We start from the raw sequence: 19,147 nt of genomic DNA, 5'->3' as shown, positions 1-19,147 counted from the left end.
GTTTTTCCTTTCAGTGAAGACCTAGACAACCAGGTGAGGGGAGTTCCTTACTAATCAGTGACCTTAATTCCTTAATCAAGTACAAGGGAGGAGCGAAAACCCGCAGACACTCGGCCCGACATGAAATGAGTTTTACATGTGACCTAACCCATATAATAGAACTAAATAGTTGGAGCCCCAGGGTACTGTATGGTGCATCAGTCAGTGAAGGCTGGTGGGAGGAGATATAGGAGGACGGGCTCATTTTAATGGCTGCAATGGAATAAATAGAATGGTCAAACGTGGTTTCCCTATTTATTCCACTGCAGCCATTACAATGAGCCCGTCCTCCTACAGCTCCTCCCACCAGCCTCCACTGATGTCATTATACGCTACAGAGCATGACCTGCTCCGTCCACTCCAGCGGCGTTTCTAGGTACGTACATTCGCCATCAGTAACATGTGAGTGAGAGCTTACTGTCCAAATACCACTCTCTCACCCAGCCAACCGACGCAATTTCTCTAGTTCAACTCTGGGTCAAACACCTGAGCGCTGTATCAGTGGATGAGGAGACAACGGTATTATTTTGGGGATGTTTTATGACTCTGGGACTGGATATGTGGACGTTTGTAGTAGCCTAAATACACACGTGGAAAGAGGACACGAATAGCTCACACTATGGCACTACAAACTCTAATTTGATATTTACTGCACTGTTTTCACATTTTGTATACTTTATACAACAAAGTATATAAATCCTCTTGATCACAGCTAGTAATAGCACTGAACAGTTGCATTGTTTGACATTTAAGAAAGACTACACTGTGTCATTATGGTACATTCATTAAGTCATCATTGATTTATGAGATTAATTACATTTGCATACCAATATAACTCATTAAGCCATGTTCTTACGCAGGTCTTCAGGACATTGCACTACAGCAGGGGAAATTGCCACACTAAGCCAATTCCTCTGATCATTTTATCCACACATTCTACCTAGAAGTCATCCTCTAGCGGCCGAAGTGTGTCATTGCAGCTTTTCATTATTGGACTGATAAAAGCACAATCTAAACATCCAAGCTACACAGGGTCAAATGAACAATATATATACCAAAATCGCGCATTCTGATGTACATTCGGAGTAACGACATAACGAGAAATTGGGAATGTGCAATTTAGCGTCTCTAGCCCGCGTTATTGATCGTAGTCTGTCTGCAATGAATGGCTGCAAAGGGAAGGCGAAAAAAACTGAACTTCAGGTGACCGACCATGGCTTTGACATAGCCTGCATGCAGACATGAACCTCGCTGAACTGGGCGGAAGAAAATACCTCTGCTTCAACAAAAAATATCATCTCCAGACTTTGAAGAACTCGACGTAAAAACAGAGCGAGCGCCTACCGAGGGAACCAATACACCCGTTTTGAGTGGTGAGAGAGAAAGTTAGACGTTTATATTAACCGAAATGTGAAGTTAGCTACCGAGCGTTGCTAGATAGCGCTATTACTAGGAACACTGAGGTACGGTTAGCCCCGAGTCTGGCTTGTCTGATCCGACTGACCCTTCATTTTATTGCGGCCAGATTCTCAGATCCTCCCCTTTCTCCCCCGAAAGAGACTCGCTCGCACGGACAGATAAACGAAAACGCTCAGACATTATACCATATACAACCGATACACAAGCTATCTGACCGCAACCTTTAGGGTAAATGGGACCTTTATCGATTATACTCGATTAAAGCCACGTACAAGCTCATGTACTCGCTGTTTAGCTAACGTTACTCATCGCCAACAACATGGCTGCCTTGCTCAGACCTAAAAAAAATGAGAAATAACCTACGCCGTGTCTTTGTCTGTTTCACCTCTTTAACCCTAAACTACTGCGCAAAACACACGAAGACCCATTAAAATTGCACAAAACCAGTAAACGACTTACGTGAAGGCAGGCGTTTGGGTTGCTCCTGCTTCCTCCTTGGCATTTTCCCCCTTTTTGTCACATTCTCCTCCTTGTTTTAGGGATAAGAAGAAAACATGTTTTTTCCCATTGAGATTGTAGGCGAGAGTGATGGCAGGGACTGTATACCTGTCTTGTCCTCGCGGTTTAAAGTGTATTGTTGGGTATAGGACCACAGGAGGAGGAGGGTTCTGTGCTGTTGTTGTTGCCGTGTCTTGACTATGGCTGCTCTCTGTGTAAGTGTGTCTCCGAGCCCCTAACTAACACTAATGCAGGGATCAGAGGGCAGCAACAGCAGAGCAGACACACACACGCTCACACACACACGCTCGCACACACGCTCTAGAGGAGCTCGCCCGCGATAGCAGCGTAGAAACAAACGGACAAGGTGCCCCCAAGCTTACAGGGTGTATTGCTGACTGCAAAACCCCTACATATTTTTTTTAACATGTATTTGATAACTTCTATAAATAATAAATATGGCAAAGATACTGAAATACAGTATCAGTACAGTATTTTTCGTATTGATTGCATTTAATTTTTTATTTATTTTACACATACATTATAAATATATTTTCAAAATGTGAAATGTACATTTCCTGAATTGATTAAATTATGGATTGAATAGTAATTCAGAAGCCCAATGGAAATCCCCAGTTTCCCCAAATAAACAATTATGATTAATTTGCATGAAACATACATTTGAAATGAACCCTTTCATGTTTACACTTGCATAACCCCCATATTTATTAGGCTACAGATGCACACATTTCATTTCTTGCTATTGTTTTTATTTTTTTCAATGCCGTATGTCACATGAACTGTAAGTAACTGCTGCTATAACTTCCCCTGGTCTCAACAATAGTGTACCTCTCCTCTGTGGGGGAAAAAAAAGAATTAGCTAAAGTAGAAAACAACACTTTATTGCATTTCCACATTGTGTTTTGTGTCACATTGTACATGTAACAGCAATGGCGTTTACCTAAGAGTTGAGTTCACCCCCAACCTATCCCTCTGTAAATCACGTCATCTAAATTACTACATGTTTTACTCTTCACTTGTTGCATTTCCACGTTGGGTCATGTCATATACATTTAATAACAACGTTAAAAATGGAAATCTCCATTCCTCTCCCTCGCGGTGGTGGCGTTGGGTTGAGTTTTTCACAGCGCAGCCTGTCCCGTCTCTCTTCCTGCTGCTGGGCTCCTGCAGGCTGTGTTCACTTGGCCCGGCACATTCTTTCACACCTCTCAGTGTGTGATGAGAGCTGTGTCTTCATCCCTCCATCCTGCCATCCCTCCATCCCTTGCCACCTCCTCCCTCTGAGAGAATAGTCCTAAATGGCACCCTATTCCCTATAGAGTGCACTACTTTTGACCAGAGCCAATATGGCTCTGGTCAAAAAGTAGTGCACTCTATAGGGAACAGGGTTCCATTTGAGATGCAGATTATGAGAGGCGCAGGAGGCTCGTTACCGTGGCAATTAGCAGAAGCCCAAATTAGCCCTCCTGGCTGGACTGCCTGTATCATGTCCACAGGTGACATGGCCACTTTGCATTTTTCTAATTAGGAAAGAGCATAACATGATTAAAATGTCTATTATCTATCATAAAGGTCCAGAGAGAAGCTGGACAAGTCCTAGTCAAGTAACAGTAATCAGTAGACATATGTAGAGAACACATGCGAGTCATATGACCACATTAGAACTACAAGAAAGAGGCCTAAGGAATGAGTATATTCTATTGTGAATTTTTATTTTGTAAAAAAAATTTTTTATTGTCAAATACACCGGATAAGTGTAAGTGTGTTGTTTTACAGGGTCAGCCTTAGTAGTACGGTCACACCTGAAGCAAATTAGGGTTAAGTGCCTTGCTCAAGGGCACATCGGCAGATTTCTCACCTTGTCACCTCTGGTATTCAAACCAGTGTTACTAGCTCAAACGCTCTAACTGCTAGGCTACCTGCCGCCCTATCTGCCATGCAGTGTATGTATAAGCCCAGCGTCACATATGGAAGCGTGTGTTATTGTATAAAGGTTCTGTTGAGGAAATCCAAGGTTAGTGAGAATTCACAGTACATTGTGCATGTGCATGGCAGTAGGTTGAACTTTGGTGTACCTCCAGCCTCTCCACTCCTGTGTTGTGTTGAAAGGGACTAAACCATAGGGTGTCTGACACCAGTACAGGCGCAGGCATGTGTGTGTGTGTGTGTGTGTGTGTGTGTGTGTGTGTGTGTGTGTGTGTGTGTGTGTGTGTGTGGACAGCTGGGGTGTGTGCTTCACCTGCACCAGCAACTGAGCACTCATAACAGGGGACCAGGTGTTGACTGCCCACCCCTCCCTCCACCCATGACCAGCATGGTCACAGCATAGTTGGAAAGGAGGGGTTAAATGTTCACTGTTCCTTCCATCCTATTCCATTCTCTATATTTACATACTGTACAGTCAGTCTGAAGCCAGATCGTTTATTTTCCTGCTGTTGAGAATATACTGCATGTAATTACATATTAAAACATCAAAACATACTTTATATGTACACCATAAAACATGAAATATACTTTAGTAGCCTTTAGCCTATATCTTATCGAGCAATCTGTTAGACATCTGTGAAAGTTGTGATGACAAAGTTTACAGATGATACTCCTGATGAACAAGTGAAAACTAAGCCTTCTTTGACAATGGCATATTCATCCAGATCATTTGACGCAATAAACTATGTCAACTCATGGAGAGAGAAAGAGAGATACGGAGAGGAAGAGAGAGAGTGTGGCGGGCCAGAGTCATGTTTTTGTTCTCTGAGTCTAGGTTGGTCACCATGGCGAGGTCACAGTCTGGTCTCTGACCCCAACAATGCCAGGCCGCTGATGTAATGCGGGCAACAAGACAATCCGCTGATAGTAGCTATGGCAACACCAGCATGACCTCACTCAGGGTTGCACCTAAAGGTCAAAGCTCTGACATCGTGCTCTATCAACGGTTCCGCAATCTATGTCAAATTTCTAAGTTAGAAAAACAACAGAGTAGGGAAAGTGAATCAATCAAAAGTGGCTTTTAAACTTCAGTAGTGTAAGTGTTATTCATAATAACTTTTTTAATTACTTGGGAATCTATTGATGAGCACAAAACACATTTGCCACGTCTTGGCCACAGTCAGTACTGCCCATGAATTTACATACATACATAAATATTAAATAGTGCCTAAAACTCTATACAACTCGACCAGGGAGGCCTCATCACACCTGTCACATGTAATATCCTTCCTCCTATACAATAATATATCATAATATATAAGTAGCAGTTTGTAGGAAATAAAATCCCCTTAGCTAATTATATTTCCTTTAGCTTTACTGATAACTGCCGGTGTTCTGCTGCTTTTAAAAACAGCGAATTTTGTCAGTTGGCATTAATACGACTTATTAAAATGCTTCCCTGCAGCGGCGTGGCAGTTAGCGAAATGGACATTTCAGGTGCTTCAGCGGAGGATGGGGGATGTGGATAAAAAAGAGGAGTTTCTGTCTCAGGGTGAATGAGCCTGGCTTCTCCACTTTCTGCTCTCTCTCCATCTCTATTCGTACTGTCCCATGTGGCCTAGTCTAGGCTAGCTATAGTGCTAGGCTAACACTAGCTGGATGTAGCCTAGTCTCGGGGTAAACTGCAACATCTGTCCCCTGTCCAGCCGCGACTGTCGCAGGCTGATAAATCCTCACTGGCTGGTGCCAGGGTTTTCCGGTATATGCCACCTGTCCCCCCAACACACACCAACTACACACACAGACACACCCCATACACCAGACAGGTCACCCATGATTACAAGTCAGTATTTGATGTCCATTGAAACCGGCCACTAGGGGCAACAGTGAACACTGTTATCTTCACATAGGTTTTGGTATTGCTAGGGCATTGCGGACAGGGATGGAGGATGGGCATCCAAAGGAAGGCATGTTCAAATCCAGCAATAGAAAGTTGTTTTTGTCATTTTTGTTTTAAGCCTATCCCAAACCTTAACCCTTACCTTAACCATTTGGAGTTATTGCCTAAACTTACATTTGAACAACTTCCACATTTTTGGTTTGAGAAACATGGATGAACGTCTAATTCTGGCGTGAGATTGTGAGAGCTGGTAGCTCACACACCCCTCCCCTCCTACTCACCCCAACTACTACTCCATACACCTCAACTACTCCATACATCTCAACTACTCCATACATCTCAACTACTCCATACATCTCAACTACTCTATACACCCCAACTACTCTATACACCCCAACTACTCTATACACCCCAACTACTCTATACACCCCAACTACTCTATACACCCCAACTACTCCATACACCCCAACTACTCCATACACTCCAACTACTCCATACACCCAACCTACTCCACACACCCTAACTACTCCATACACCATACTCCCCAACTACTCCATACACCATACACCCCAACTACTCCATACACCTCAAATACTCCATACAACTCATCTAAACCTCATTGTAACCCTAAACCTAAAAAAAATCCCCACTTTTTCCTTGTTTTACTATCCTTGTGAGGTCTTCTGGTCCCCACAAGGATAGTAAAACCAACCCACACACACACATTGTCCTTCATATACACAAACAGACACACACACATGCTGCCCTCCCCTCTTGCTCTCTTCTGCCCCCCCCTCCCTTCACCTGGCCTGACGCTGGACACACACACTCACAGACACACACACCCTTCGCTAGCTGGCCTGACAGTTTGACAGAAGCAGGTGGACCTCGCTCCCTCTCTTGCCCTCTGGCCTTCCGAGCTCTCACCCCCGGTGGGGACATTTGGGCGTAGAGATGGGCCGTTGTCGCCTCGCCTTATCCTCCCCTGACCAAATATCACAGGACAGGAGAGAGGACATGACTTAGGACACATCCCAAATGGCAACTCATTTCTTTACAAAATGCACAACATTTGACCAGAACACTATGGGCCCTGGTCAAAAGTAGTGCTCTATATAGGGAATAGGGTGCCATTTGGGACAGAGCCTTACATAACACCCCACCCACCGTGCTTTGGTTCAGTCTAATACTGTAGCTTTGCTCACTCCTCCAAAACACACACACAGGCACACTTTCTCTCTCTCTGCGACTGTGTGACAGAGGCAGGTGGCCTATTTCCTGCCCTATGACCTTCAACACTTCCCCTGTAGTAGGGAGACAGTCACCATACTGCAGACACACACACACACAGAGGAGGAGTCTAGGTTGCCCCTGGAGAACTGGGGGAGAGGTCTTGCTAAGGCCCCAAGGGGGGGCAAGTGTGGGTCCTTCAACTCAGAGAGTTATTTTAGCCTCTAGGGCAGTCCTGACTAGTTGAAGGGTCATCCCTAGAAGGTTACTTAACATGTATACTGTACTGTACTGTATGGCCTACTACGGTAACACCCGTGGGATGATTTTAATGTAGGTTCTTTCATTGTGTGTGTATATCTTTGTATGATATACCGATTCTTTGTATAATGTTACACTGATAATGTTGGATGCAGTGTGTGTGTGTCGTACAATGTGCTACACTGGTGTTTATCTGTATGCCGTTGTTTGAGTGTATGATATGTGTCTCGTTGTGTGTGTGTGTGTGTGTGTGTGTACCTACTGTATGTCAGGGGAAGAGAGGCCCCTGATTACTGCCAGTTCATTGTGTAAATGGAGCGCGCTGAACATGTTCTGATAACTCTAATGTGTTCCCAGTCCCAACTTGATTTTATTGCCATGCTCCTAATAGGATATTGCCACTATCGCAATTTGGATTAACTTCCGTGCCGCTGCTGTTGAACTGACTGAGTGTGTGTGTGCGTGCGTGGTTGCGCTCCATTAATTCCTTATCCAGAACATCCCTCTTATTATGACCCCCACTATTTATTTCCACAAATACAAAATATTGCCAGCATTTCAAGTTTTTTTTCTTCTTCTGAATAAAAATATATTTAGGAAAAACATGTGACCTGTGTGAAACTGGAGACCTGTGAATTAGAACCGTAAAAAGGATTTAAGTGTAACCAGCGACTGTAAATGAAATATAAATAGCAGTGCATGAAAGAAAACAAATAATTAGCTGGATCGTGGTGTGAAAGCGCTCTAACTCATATTTACATTTTACTATTAGTATTTTCATGTTGACCTTCCACTGGCAAAGATAAATAACACACACTCGGGTAACAAAACACTGGTAGTGCAGGCGAGATGTGCCACCGACATGTTTTGTCTGTGATGAGCTGATCACTCTCACTCACAGGGAGTCTGCGTTTGTTCTCTGTGTGGTTCCTTTGTCTCAGCCCACCTACACTCCTCCCAGGCTCCTCCCACCTCCCCAGCCAGTCGTCCAATGGCGTTGTCTTCAGGTGTTGACCTTATCGGGTGGAGGTCAAAGCCAGGTCAGGGATCTGTTGCTAGGCTACCATCAGATAACTGGCGGGGGTTGGCACTTGGCAGCCGCTTGCTGCCTGGGTAGCTGCTCTCTCTGTCATTCACTGCTTGTCATGTAATCTCATTCATTTGCAGACAATTGCCTGGACGTCAGAAAGGCTATCTGCTCCATGCTGTTGTAATGAAAACACATTCAAATATTAAAAGCGGCCAAGCTAGAGCCTCATTACCAGCCAGCTCTACTTGGCATTGGCACACATCCGTTATTATACGATCATGCCAATTGTCATGTGGTAACGTGAACCATTTAAATAGGTAGTGTTGGTGACTGCCTTTGTCAAAATGACAGTGTGGTGGCTGGCTGTCAGGGCTAGGTAAATTACACTGTAAAAGGCAAAGGGTGTTTCCAAAATGGCACCCTGTTCCCTATATGGTGCACTACCTTTGACCAAAAGCAGTGCACTATATAATGAATAGGATGCCATTTCAGAGGCAGACAAAGTGAAGGATTATGGGAAAGTAATGTTGTGAAATGGACGAGGAGGAATTGGCATCTTTTGGTTAGCTTTATTTGATTAAATACTGCAACATAAATTTGATATTCATCTGGTATATTGCATTCAGAAGGAAGACCTGAGGCATAGTGTGTGTGTGTGCATTTGTTTGTGCGTTTGTGTGCATTATATGTTCGTGTGTGTGTGTGTGTGTGTGTGTGTGTGTGTGTGCGTGTGTGCGTGTGCGTGCGTGTATTCTTGTACAAGTGTGTTTGCGTGCTCATATAGTACAGGCAGTGGTGGTAAAAGTACTGAATTGTCATACTTGAGTAAAAGTAAAGATACCTTAAATAGAAAATGAATCAAGTAAAAGTGAAAGTCACCCAGTAAAACATTGCTTGAGTAAAAGTCTAAAAGTATTTTGTTTTAAATATACTTAAGTATCAAAAGTAAATGGAATTGCTCAAATGTTCTTAAGTATCAAAAGTAAAAGTATAAACCATTTAAAATTGCTTAAATTAAGCAAAATAGCCGGCACAATTGTTGATTTTTTTTTTAACACTGATTGAAGTGGATTTAACAAGTGACATCAATAAGGGATCATAGCTTTCACCTGGATTCACCTGGTCAGTCTATGTCATGGAAAGAGCAGGTGTTCCTAAAGTTTTTTACACTCAGTGTGTGTGTGTGTGCTTGGCAAATGACCGATCCATTCATGACTCATTCTGAGAAACAAGTGGTTGTGCACTCACCCCCCTACCTTCAAATAGAGTGAACAAAAACCAAGTGTTCTATTTAGAGAGAGTTCTGTTGCATCTTCACACAAACACCATATTCTCTCCCACTCAGCAGCTCCAGCCACCTGGCCATTTATCTATGTGAAGACTAGAAGAATTCTTAACTCTCATTCTGATGAACGACATCATGAATCCAGTCTCATTTTCAAATCCATTCTCACACGGCGGTCCTGAGCAGAAGACCAGCTGACACTGTGTCGTATGTCTCTTCTCCCAGGATCCTCTCTGGGTGACACGCACTCAGTCGATGGTTAACCGCCGGGTCGGGAGCATTGGGTCACCAGAGTTTTTTTGTGTGAAATCCCCCCCATCACGGTGAAGCATTGGCACTCGGGGCGGGGTTCTAGAGTCCTAGCTCTTCTGTGAGATTGGCACGTTCTGAAAAGAACGTCTCGGTGTCTTGGGCACTTGCCAGCTGACAGCTGAGATTTATCGGGGCACGCTGGCCCGCCGCGAGGACTTCTCTTGTAACATGGTACTCCTGAGAAAGGGATAAAGAAATTAGTGTTAAACATTTCCCCCCACGCCGTCGAGATATTTCCCTACAATCTCCCTCCTTTTTTTGGTCGATATGGCGACTTGAGAATCAAACCGGAACCTTCACAGTACCACATAGTCTGTGCTCCTGTTTTTAATTCTGTGCATATTCATGAGGGTGAGTGGAGAATGTTGCTGTACTGTCTGTTGAGTCACAGGTCCTCTGTGGCAGGAAGCACTCCTGGTCAAATGGCAACCGAGAGAGTAAGCGTAAGAAAAAGAGAGTGGGAGAGAGATAAGATGGAGAAAGAAAAGGGGAGAAAGAGAGAAAGAGGAGAGCGAGAGAGAGGAGGATGAGAGAGAGCGAGAGAGAGGGGAGGAGAAAGAAAGAGCTAGAGAGAAAGAAAGAAAGAGAGAGGAGGGGGCGAGACAGAGAACAAGAACAAGTGTGAGAGAGAGAAAAAGAAAGAGAGATGTGTGGGTTTTGAAAGGAACAGCTCCTGGCTGCCTGTCTTGGATATTTATTCATTTCTAAAGCAATGAGGTGTTTGGAGGAAAAGGCCAGCCAGTGTTCTAAATGCTATACTGTCGGTGTAGGGAGCTGTTAACTCAGGTTCCTCTATCTGACTACACTGTGTTGATCCCATGAACTATACAGTAAACCAACAGCAAATACATACTCTGATATGAACAGAGCATCTTTTGATCCCGAAATGCAACTCTTAGGTAAATTCAGAATCAGTAACGAGCGTGTTTGCATCGCATGTCGTCACCACATCGAGAGAAAAACAACAAAACACAGTGTACAACCTCCCAAATAATTTGTTCTCTGTCAATATCGAAATTGCTGCTCCCTATTGTCCATTCATTCACAGAGCATTGGGCAACTCCACCATCTTCATATCACCTGCCAACATCTCGTGGTAACTCAGCCAGGGTGGTGAACAGAGAGATAGGCAATGAAACACAAGGTGTGACAGTATGGCGATATGTTACGGGATGCAGCTAGGCAGAGGGGCTCATAATGAAAGCAGGACGAGAAGGCTTTGTTCCAAATGTCACGATGCATATTTATGGCCTGCCGATGGAGTGGCTCCTTGTATAAGCACCATCAATCCATTCACCATCCCTCCGTCTAGTGATGGTCTGACAAAAGCACAACCACTCTCTGTCTTCAACACCTCGGCTGCATGTCTGGCGACTAGCGTCATGTGGGTAGCTCACATTCTAGTCAAATGGGCAACCTAATCATGTGATGATAGGGAGTTTTTCCTAGCCACTGTGCTTCTACATCTGCATTGCTTGCTCTTTGTGGTTTTTGGCTGGGTTTCTGTGTACTTTGGGACATCTGCTGATGGAAATAGGGTTTTATAAATTAATTTGATTGATTGATTGATTGATACTGTAAATCTCATACTGTCGTTTTCCATATGAGATCTTAAATATACTGTGGATGATGATGAACATAATTGTTGCTTGATTGTTATCTTTTTTTTTTTTAAGTAAAATAGGGGAACCATTGGTGTCAATTATTGTCTTTGGAAGCATAGTATTATTACTAAAAGATAAGGCAGCACCATCGTTTTTTATCATAGTGATTGACTTTGTGTTGTAGTAACACTTGATTTAGTACAGAACTACAGCACCAGCTTTCATTTACTTCCCACCACTTCAGAAGATGCCACAAATGGAGAGATCAACGTCATAGCCAGAGTTAAATAAGAAACATGGGAGGGCGTCAGACTGAATCAGACTCTGAGTAAAGCTCCAGCAAGCACTCTCCCACTAAGACGGGGATCCCAAGGGATCCAGCCTCGTGTTGGCTGGCCCGCTCCTGGGCTGCTATGCAGTGGAGGGTGCGGGAAGACTGACTGACTGTCTGTCTGTCTGTGGTCCCACTGCTCCTGAGGGAGAGAACATGCCTCCAGGGCTAGGCTGATTTTAGCCGGTCCAAGCACTAACCCCTAGGGGACACCAACCAGGCAGGCTGGGTTCTGTTAGCCACTCTTTCAGGCAGCCGGTTGGCTGTCGGCGGTTGGAGCTTGGTGGCTGTGGAAAAAGAGAAGGGGCTTTCATCTCTCTCTCTCTCTCTCTCTCTCTCTCTCTCTCTCTCAGAATGTCTCGGTGGAGTTCCTCCCAAATGACAGGGAGTGACTACACTCCACCTCCCCCGCCTCGCACCGTGCCCGGCTCACCGAGGGCCTTGGGGGCCAGCGCACCGCTGTCAACCGTCAACGCTCACAGCTGACTCATTAAGAGGAAGTCAGTCGGATGTATCATTGGACTGGAAATAATAAGGAGGAATAAACTGCAAAAGCATTTAAGTATGCATATTATGCACATTGTGTTTCTGCAGGTAAATCTAGTATTGTATATCTGGCAGGGGCTTGTAAATGCATTCTAGGAATACTCTCATCTTTTATCCACCTCTTTACACTTGGCAATGTATTTCTATATCAAAAGTGCTGCATCTGAACTGAAGCAGTGACCTGTCCACCACAGTAGCCTTGGTGGATGACAGTTATTGTTATATCTCCTAGTGTGGAGAGACAGGCAAACCTTGGATGAAATCATAAGAGCACCACCAGTGAATGGAACTGGCCTTCATAACATCACACCATCCCAGTACCAGACTAAAGACATCCAGGTATCTGGGAATATAGTGAAGGTGGCAGCTGTGGTTTCCATGGTCCTTTTCTGATCAAGGGGGACCGTTGCCCATCACTTCCAAGCGATTACCTCTATACAGTAAGGGATTAGTATTGGGATAGAACAAGACCACGCCAGCAGGCAATCTGTTTTTCAGTTGAAAACTCCCTTGAGGTTTTCCATTATCCCCCTCCATATCCAGCCTGACCTGGAGAGAAAACCTGGCCTTGGAGGGTCAACTCTGTCTAGACGCTCTGCACCCAACCCCCTCCTTTCCTCCGCCCTCCATCCATCCTGCCTGCGGACACTAGAGGGATGGAAGGATGGAGGGCAGCCCCCCACCTCTTCCCACCTCCTCTCACCTTCAACCTCTCCTTACCTCCCCCCTCTCTCTCTATCCCTCCAACCCCTCAGCAACAACAGCATCTCTCACCGCCATAATCTTTCCATTTCGCGGCCCTTCCTCTAGGGGTTAGGGGTCTCTAGGTTGAGAGGGAGGGATTTGTCTGAGAATCGACTGTTGCTCTTGTTGGCTGTCCATTTGAGCCGACCTCTGTTGTTATAGATACTAGGCTGGTCAGACAGAGCAAAGAGAAGCCACATCTGGCCACACACATAGTTATTATATTAGAGGTTGCCATTTTCAACTTTCAATATCCCCCTGTAATGGTCAGTGTGATCGGTTAAGCTTCTGATACACAATGTGGAGGGAGCTTGGGTCACGGCAAGTCACTGTAATGAATGTGAATCTGTCTTGGCTTCTTCCTTTCGGCAGATAGCATTCCCTTCTGTATGAATTCTGCACAGAGTTGGAATGAATACATAGCTAAAATATATATAGCTTGGATGCCTTTTCTGATGATTCCTCTCTGACATGTCATTCTAAGGGTATGATTTTCCGCACAAAGGCAGAGGGGCGTACACGGTCAGGTTGGGTTCACACCGGAGGTGATATTAGAAAATCCCCCACCAAGATACAATGATGATGGAGAAGACGACGTGACCCGTGTGTTTCTACATGCCCGTTGACCGTGTATTTCAATTCGGTATGACTTAACAAGCTGAATTCATGGCTCCAAGCCATTATAGTTAAGAATGTGTGTGCCAATACAATGAGAGGGAAACAACAGTACATTTGAGTTTTACGTCCAAAACAACTTACAGTAGTGAATGCATACATTTACATACTGGTCCCCTGTGGGAATCAAACCCACAACCCTGGAGTTGCAAGCGCCATGCACTACCAACTGAGCCACATAGGAGCCATAACATAACATAACATTCATAAATATCAATTCAAATTAAAGGTGCTCTCTACTGTACATCTCTATAATGAATGTAGACGTTATTGTCTTTGGTCTTTGGTCTTTCCCTGGCAAAATCCTATTTACACACTAGCGCCCGATTTCTGAGGACGGCAACAGGGGGAAGAAAAAACCCAGCTAATTGAATATTCATTAACCTGTGCCTAGGTGTATACAAGACTCTTAACTACTCTTGTTTATGATTTAAGGACTTGTAGCACTGACCTCAGTTTAACACAGCAGCAGATACCAAATTAACCTCTAGCCTCCGCAGGGCTAGCCATGCCCCGCTAACAAGAAACCTGTCTAGACCAAGCTACATGTACTTTATGATTCCTCCTCTCACTGCTTCATTCTTCTCTCTTCCTCCCTCCCTCCCTCCAAACACACACAGCCCATGCTCTCTCCTCTGCCTCTCTCCCAATACACACACACACACACACACAAATACACACAGCCCATGCTCTCTCCTCTGCCTCTCTCCGAATACACACACACACACACACACACACACACACACACACACACACACACACACACACACACACACACACACACACACACACAGCCCATGCTCTCTCCTCTGCCTCTCTCCCAATACACATACACACACACACACACACACACACACACACACACACACACACACACACACACACACACACACACACACACACACACACACACACACACACACACACACACACATACACACAGCCCATGTTCTCTCCTCTGCCTCTCTCCCAATACACACACACACATACACACAGCCCATGTTCTCTCCTCTGCCTCTCTCCCAATACACACAGTCCATGTTCTCTCCTCTGCCTCTCTCCCAATACACACACACACATACACACAGTCCATGTTCTCTCCTCTGCCTCTCTCCCAATACACACACACACATACACACAGCCCATGCTCTCTCCTCTGCCTCTCTCCCAATACACACACACACACACACATACACACAGCCCATGCTCTCTCCTCTGCCTCTCTCCCAATACACACACACACATACACACAGTCCATGTTCTCTCCTCTGCCTCTCTCCCAATACACACACACACATACACACAGCCCATGTTCTCTCCTCTGCCTCTCTCCCAATACACACACACACATACACACAGCCCATGTTCTCTCCTCTGCCTCTCTCCCAATACACACACACACATACACACAGCCCATGTTCTCTCCTCTGCCCTCTCTCCGAATACACACACACACATACACACAGCCCATGTTCTCTCCTCTGCCTCTCTCCCAATACACACACACACAGCCCATGCTCTCTCCTCTGCCTCTCTCCCAATACACACAGTCTATGTTCTCTCCTCTGCCTCTCTCCCAATACACACACACACACATGCACACAGTCCATGTTCTCTCCTCTGCCTCTCTCCCAATACACACAGTCTATGTTCTCTCCTCTGCCTCTCTCCCAATACACACAGTCTATGTTATCTCCTCTGCCTCTCTCCCAATACACACACACACATGCACACAGTCCATGTTCTCTCCTCTGCCTCTCTCCCAATACACACACACACATGCACACAGTCCATGTTCTCTCCTCTGCCTCTCTCCCAATATACACACACACACACACACACATACACACAGCCCATGTTCTCTCCTCTGCCTCTCTCCCAATACACATACACACAGCCCATGTTCTCTCCTCTGCCTCTCTCCCAATACACACACACACACACACACACACACACACACACACACACACACACACACACACACACACACACACACACATACACACAGTCCATGTTCTCTCCTCTGCCTCTCTCCCAATACACACACACACAGCCCATGCTCTCTCCTCTGCCTCTCTCCCTCCCAACACACACACACACACACACACACACACACACACACACACACACACACACACACACACACACACACACACACACACACACACACACACACACACACACACACACAGCCCATGCTCTCTCCTCTGCCTCTCTCCCAATACACACACACACACACACACACACACACACACACACACACACACACACACACACACACATACACACAGCCCATGCGCTCTCCTCTTCCTCTCTCCCAATACACGTGTACACACACTCATATGTACACGCACACGCACACACACATACACAGCCCATGCTCTCTCCTCTGCCTCTCTCCCAGTACACACATGCGCACACACACACACACACGCACACACACGCACACGCACACACACATACGGTCCATGCTCTCTCCTCATCTGTACATTCTTCTCTGCCTCTCTCCCAATACACATACACACACAGCCCAACGCTCTCTCCTCCTCCTTTCTCCACCATATACCCCCATCCTTCTTCTTCTTCTCACAAACTCATTTCTCATATACCTCCAAACCTGTGGTTTTTGGGTCACGACTCACACCCCAGCATCTCTGGGTTATCAGATGACATACTTTATCTTGGTGAGTGATAATGTACCTTATACAGGAAAAAAATCACAGGGATCTGAAAACATTATCAACAGAATGGAAATCCTCCACTTCCAATAGAGCAATTCTGAGTGTATTGCACCATCCTATGATGAGCATTAGTCTATTGGTGATGGTGAGATAAAATGGATGTGTATGAATCAAATAGTGGTTAGTGGTTGCAGCTACTATGCTCATGCATTTTTAATGAAGTGGCAATGAAAGCATAATGCCCTGCATGTCAGACGGTCATTATCACGGGGCATAGCATTACAAGGTAATGCAATGGAAATACAGGTATTTAAACTATATATAATGTATCTACATAATAGTGCTGTCTCCATGAAGTGGTTCAAATGACAGTAAAAAAACTTTAAGCCTGTATTTCGAAATAATTTATTCTGATATGCAGACTAGACAGAAGGCCTAGTAGACTGTTTAATGCATGCAAATTAATAAAAGCTTTCACATTATCTCACTCATACAATAAAATATCCACCTATTCATATAATTGCTTTATGAGAGTTTTCAAAAAATATTTTAAATATGATACCCTCAAGAATAGTGAGAAATCCAAAACGTGGTTTTGAAGATAGATATTTGTCCTTTATTGGATACCGTACACCAGAGCTCGGTAAAAGTAGCTGATTGGCTGCTGTTTTCACAGCCAAAACACAACAGAAATTATTCTAGCTACGAACGTGAAGTACAGGTGGGTAGCTAGATTGCTAACAAGCTAATGCTAATTCGGCAGATGCCTAACATAGCTAAGTAACGATTCGATACGTAATTCTATTTTCAGTACCGTGAAATGTTATGCTACTAGCATATGCCGTTTTGTCCATGAAGACTGATTCAATGTGGCTTTTCAGCAGGCTAACTAATAGCTAGGCCTGTTAGCCACATTAGCCCAGCAAGCGCAGTAATTTCTGTGTTTTGCTGATAAGCTAACTAGCTCGCCTCCTACATTGGCAAGTATTCATTTGACATAATGTGCATCCTGCTAATACAGCTATTTAGCATCTTCTCCATGTTAGTAGGATACAGATCTGATGCAACGTTTCCTATGCATTTTGAATCATACAAAATGATACATAGTTATTGTTCCTCTATGTTCCTCTTCCAGACAGAATCATGAGTCTCAGAAAGCAGACCCCCAGTGACTTTCTGAAGCAGATCATTGGCAGACCAGTTGTGGTCAAGCTCAATTCTGGAGTGGATTACAGAGGTAACACTGCACCTTCTATAAGTCATCACCTAGTTGGCCAGTATGTGATATTTCTAGACTGCCTGTTAACCAAGAACTGCATTTTATTTGTCACATGTGCCAAATACAATTGGTGTAGACTTTACTGTGAAACTCTTGCTTAGGAGCCCTTCCCAACAATGCAGAATGAAATCATACAAGAATAACACTATGCAGGGAGTACCAGAACAATGCAGAGGTTTGAGGTAGATATGTACATGAAGGCGATAAAGTGACTAGGCATCAGGATCGATAATAAGAGTAGCAGCAAATGTTTGTTTGTGTTACAGTACTATTGGTGCTATCCTTACTCCACACATAATGCATTTGACTTCTATGCTTGATCTGATGTTTAAAGATGCATTGCCCATAGACTGTGCCTGTCTGTGCCATTGACATTAGTTTGTGCCTTTTCTATAGGTGTCCTAGCCTGTCTGGATGGCTATATGAACATTGCAGTGGAGCAGACAGAGGAGTATGTCAATGGCCAGCTGAAGAACAAGTATGGTGACGCCTTCCTGAGAGGAAACAATGGTAAGAGCTCCAGAACCAGACACTTGCTTTTTCTAACTACTTGGTGGCACTTGTGTAGAAGTCAACATGATATTGAATAGCTATGGAGACTGGTATATTACTCCTTCCCATTTATTTTAGTAATGACTTATTTTTGATTGCCCTTTTCACATGCTAGTCGGAACTATGAAACTGAAATTTCCGACTTGCTGACTGGTTGAACGCGGCATGTGTATAACTTCAACCAGTTAACAAGTCGGAAATGTCAGTTTCCTAGTTCCGACTAGCACGTGAACACGGCAGATATGACTCGTAATTAACTGAGATTTTCCGATATATGACGTTGCCACAGACAGCAGGATGTACCGTAGATATTGCAAGATGAGCACGATACAAGATCTTGCACTCACAAAAAAATTCTTCATGGGTGGTGACAACAGCAGAGAAGTTTAGCCTTGCGCTTCACCCTGTTGGTAGTTACGGAAGTCAGCGCGATATCTGGCATAATATTATCTGGTTTTGTATCTACATGCCATTTTAAGTTTTCACCTTTCTTGTCTGGACTAATTATTTCCTATTTCCTTCCTTAGTGTTATACATCAGCACCCAGAAGAGGAAGATGTGATGCAGAGGATTTGTCCCTTTTTTTTCTTTTTATTATCCCGGACGTTGTTCCAGTTGATTATGTTATATGAGAACATTGTTTTTCGTATTGTTTAATGTCTCTGAGCTGAAGAGTGTTTCGTTTTTTGTAAAAAGGAGAACAATCCAATAAATGTTTTTGGAAGTTTAATTTTGTTCCTAGAGTCTGTTTTTCCCACCTAAATTTAGAGCAAAAGCTTGTGTTTCTTTTGTCTAATGATGACACTAACATAAT

General features: G+C 44.3%; 2 protein-coding genes across 19 annotated transcripts in view; one reads left to right on the top strand and one right to left on the bottom strand.

Moving 5' to 3' along the window:
* Window positions 1–2,317, bottom strand: part of LOC127907959 (zinc finger protein 827-like) — a 115,830-nt gene extending 113,513 nt beyond the window's left edge. For 12 of the 16 annotated variants that reach the window (XR_008065730.1, XR_008065731.1, XR_008065732.1 and 9 more), the window contains exon 1: window positions 1,918–2,312. Coding sequence is in view for 4 of the 16 variants with exons in the window: in XM_052464732.1 (XP_052320692.1) it covers window positions 1,918–1,960 (43 nt within the window). In the remaining 12 variants the exon portion in view is untranslated. Of the gene's footprint in view, window positions 1–1,917 lie in introns of all 16 variants that reach the window. The other 4 variants (XM_052464731.1, XM_052464735.1, XM_052464732.1 and 1 more) reach the window with 3 other exon arrangements.
* Window positions 1,389–19,063, top strand: LOC118395506 (U6 snRNA-associated Sm-like protein LSm6). Of its 3 annotated transcripts, none has more exons than XM_035789334.2 (4): window positions 1,389–1,412; window positions 17,638–17,739; window positions 18,178–18,291; window positions 18,861–19,063. In XM_035789334.2, exons 2-4 carry the CDS (start codon window positions 17,646–17,648, stop codon window positions 18,893–18,895), a joined length of 243 nt encoding a protein of 80 aa, XP_035645227.1. In that variant the 5' UTR covers window positions 1,389–1,412; window positions 17,638–17,645; the 3' UTR covers window positions 18,896–19,063. The 3 variants fall into 3 exon arrangements, with proteins under 3 accessions (XP_035645227.1, XP_035645225.1, XP_035645226.1); XM_035789332.1 differs by lacking the exon at window positions 1,389–1,412 and adding an exon at window positions 17,117–17,223; XM_035789333.2 differs by lacking the exon at window positions 1,389–1,412 and adding an exon at window positions 17,236–17,482.
* Window positions 19,064–19,147: the final 84 nt, after the last annotated feature.

This window comes from Oncorhynchus keta, chromosome 16 (assembly GCF_023373465.1).
Source record: "Oncorhynchus keta strain PuntledgeMale-10-30-2019 chromosome 16, Oket_V2, whole genome shotgun sequence".
In the NCBI taxonomy this organism is placed as follows: Eukaryota; Metazoa; Chordata; class Actinopteri; order Salmoniformes; family Salmonidae; genus Oncorhynchus; species Oncorhynchus keta.
This window is presented reverse-complemented; position numbering and strand designations above follow the sequence as displayed.

Coding starts and splice junctions, on each gene's coding strand:
- LOC118395506 (XM_035789334.2), top strand. CDS start 17,646: ATGAGTCTCAGAAAGCAGACCCCCAGTGACTTTCTGAAGCAGATCATT. Junction 17,740..18,177: donor TTCTGGAGTGGATTACAGAG/GTAACACTGCAC, acceptor CCTTTTCTATAG/GTGTCCTAGCCTGTCTGGAT. Junction 18,292..18,860: donor CTTCCTGAGAGGAAACAATG/GTAAGAGCTCCA, acceptor TTCCTTCCTTAG/TGTTATACATCAGCACCCAG.